Source organism: Cariama cristata, unplaced genomic scaffold (assembly GCF_000690535.1).
Source record: "Cariama cristata isolate BGI_N322 unplaced genomic scaffold, ASM69053v1 Scaffold39059, whole genome shotgun sequence".
NCBI lineage: Eukaryota > Metazoa > Chordata > Aves > Cariamiformes > Cariamidae > Cariama > Cariama cristata.
Window position 1 is genome coordinate 2557 of NW_009638139.1, and position 3263 is coordinate 5819.

Sequence of the window (3263 nt, forward strand, 5' to 3'; positions counted from 1 at the left end):
TGTGCTTTGAAAGAGGTTCAGCTCACAGTAGCTTTCCCTTTTTTATGATTTTAGCCATGCTTGGACCCTTCTAAATTAGCCATAAAATTAATTTATACTTGTCTATGTCAATAAAATGAGAAGTAGCAGCTCTGGATGTGAAACAGGGTTCTCTTTGTGATGACTCCGTACATGTTCTCACTAAGCACCTCAGTCTGTCAAAAGTGATGGACAACAATGTCTAAAAATAAGCATTTGTTACAAAATCATGCAAGTTGCTTACCAGTTTTTAAATTAATAGCAGCTCCATAAACTTTACTTTTCAATGAAGAATAAATATCAGTGGAAACTTTCATCCATTCCCTATTTACTTCAGCTTAGCACTGTTTTCAGAACAAAATCAAGAGAGGAAAGTCCACATTTAAAAAATTAAGATCAGCATGCTACGAGCTTGTTTTCATTCTTTGTATTACAAGGAAGCCAGGTCTTTCTGAGCAGCTCTTGTCTTGATAGGGACCATTTGACTACTGTTAATTTTCAAAAGCACTCAACAGTTTCATCTCAGTAGTAGGTTTTGATTACATTTAGAACATAGAAAAAACATCCAGGGAACACCATAGCTATAACATCATGAAAGCTCGAAAAATCTCTTCTCCATCTTTGCTTTTCTTTCAGTGCAGGTACAATAAACAAAGAGATGGAGTAAGTGTTAAGGGGAGGGTGGATCAGACACTATCCTGATCATCCCATCCTGACAATAGTCTAACATTCAAATTATTGTATTTCAAAGGCCTAATCATGTTAATAAAACAGACATGTATTTGGGAATGGCACAGCAGCACAAAGAGGGCAGCACGCATATTTGGGTTGGGTTCTCAGACTATAGCACATGTGATACTAATTAACAGATACCCATCAACTGTTGCTCTTTTTTTTTTGTCTTTTTTTTAATCTTTTTTTGTCTTTTTTTAATCTTTTGTTTATTAACCTCGACATAACCCATTGACCTTATTAAACAAGGCCATGAACGCCCATTTCCTGAATGCACAGGCACACGGTACCCAGCTTCACCAGCACTGCAGAGCCTCCTCAGTGTGAAGTCTTAAGATGATTCTGGTATCAAGCCATACTTCTGCCTCAGAATTTCAACTGTAGGTGTCAGTGCACTGTGGGGTGAAACAGAACCATCAGAAAAAAAGCTTTATAAAGATTAAACTGCATTTTCTGGGAAGGAGCGATTGGCTAGATGCAGTACTGCATTTTGAATCAAGGAGAACTCCGGGAACCAGAGTTTCACATAATGTTTCTAGAAAGGGGACTCCTGGGCTCAGAATTTGGAGCACTTTTTCAGGATTTCTGAGCTTGCTGGTAATTAAGCTAAACAACATTAATGGGAAGGTTCAGCTGCTGCGGGAAAAGCAGCAAAACACAATCCACCCTAACTGGAAAGCTTCATTTCATTTCAAATAAAGAAAAAGCTACAGTTATATTCAGCAAAGAGTGCTCACCAGCCAGCACGAATGATGGTGAATTTCCCCAACACAGATAAGTCAACCACAGTTGACCCCAAACGACACTCTGGGCTCTGGATGTCCCCTATTGGGCCTCCATCGATGATTAAGGACAACTGAGGCCACAGGTCTTGGAATTCCTGAAAAAAAGAGATGTGGATAACATTCCTGAAGATGTTTTGCCATCATGTTTTAACAGACACTACTGGAAGTTCTAGTGTCAAGGAAGGTGGTCTCTCCCCTTCCTGTGTCAGGTCAGCTCACTTTTTTTCCCGTCATGAACACATCTCAGTTTGATTTCTGAAAACAGATTTCTCTCAGACATGCAGGAAAGCCACAAGGATTCTCTGGCTGAAGACTTCTTAGCTGCAGCACTGTTTATTAAGGAGTGCACAAAAAAAGCCAGAAGTCTATCAAGACATCTGGGGGCAAGAACAGGGCATCCGTCTGGTAGTATGCCCAACTATACTATCACCAGGGTCACAAGCTTTGCAAAAAGACATCTCCTTGAGGTACTGTTAGCTACCAGCCTGCAAGGAGCTGTACAGACAGCAGTGGTCTCATCCCACAGCCATCCCTCCTACAGCAATTTCTGTCTTTCAGATTTGGCAGCCACTTCAAAAGCTGCGTATAGGCCTTTAAATATTACTTTTCAGCTCTGCCCTCCTCGCATTTTAAGGCGAGGATCACAGCAAGACAGCTACGCCACACCATATATCCACAGGCTGTTTTAACTAGAGATTATCATTGAAGAAAAATAATAATAGCAACAGAGAAAAATCCTTGTTTTATTGCTAAAGCTGGCTTCCAGTTGCGAGAGCCTGAGGCTCTGACAGACTATCACAGTAACATCACTTAGTGGCAAAAACAGCCTTACCGAAACTGTCAGCGTGCTCGCCTGAGAGCTGATGTTAGCACTTGTTAAAGCCAGTGGTCCAGAGCAAGCTCGTGCCAACTCCCTAACAAAAGGGTGGTTTGGAATACGAACGCCAACCAGCTACAAGGAAAAAGAGAGTATGGTGTTACACGCAGTAACCGCTTTTAATCTTGTATTGCCTAAAGCCCTCTTGACTTAAAGGTGGTACTCTAAGAGAATATCAATACATCAACACCCGTTGAACTAGCAATAATGAGAGACATCCTTTCATAAGTTAGCCCCTAATGCTGGGTTATGCCATGTTCAAGTAAGTCACAGGGAGCTCGACAGCACAGGGAACAGCTTTGGGAAAATACCAATCACTGCTAAGTATGCTAAAGACACAGGTAAGAATAAAAGCTACTACAGCAGAAGCACAAAAATAGCATACTGTCCCTCAAAAACAGAGATGCATCCTGTAGCAAAGACCTACCGATGTAAAAGGATTCAAGTCTTTATTTAGTTCTTCTGAACGTTTTAAAACCAGGGTCACAGGTCCTGGAAGTAGGTCCCGCAACAACTCGTCCGGCACGTTCACATGGCAGTACCTACATGGCAAAAGGAAGCACATTAAAAGCAGGTAAACAGTTTTGCCCAGATCACTGGTGCTGGGCACCGTGAAGCAGCTCCAGTGCGGCCCTTCTCCTCAGTCTCACGCTCTGCAGCGCGGTAAGCAGCAAGCAGCACCAAGCGCAGGCGGTGCCAGGCCCTGTGGGAATTGCTCTGTCGCTAGGCTCTCCGGGCAGCCCCGCTCGCACACCGTCTTTGGTATCGTACAAGGGCTTTGGAGCCGAGCAAAGACCTGCGGGCCGGCAGCGCAGCCCGCGCAGCCGCCCCGGGTCCCGGGGGCTCCGCAC

General features: G+C 43.5%; 1 protein-coding gene across 1 annotated transcript; it reads right to left on the reverse strand.

Moving 5' to 3' along the window:
• Positions 1 to 1081: 1081 nt before the first annotated feature.
• YRDC (yrdC N(6)-threonylcarbamoyltransferase domain containing) lies at positions 1082 to 2954 on the reverse strand (the record flags this gene model as incomplete). Its single annotated transcript, XM_009708601.1, has 4 exons — positions 1082 to 1145; positions 1488 to 1630; positions 2368 to 2487; positions 2840 to 2954. Coding segments are annotated over 4 exons (442 nt in total), but the record flags the coding sequence as incomplete, so codon positions are not given.
• Between the last annotated feature and the right edge of the window lie 309 nt (positions 2955 to 3263).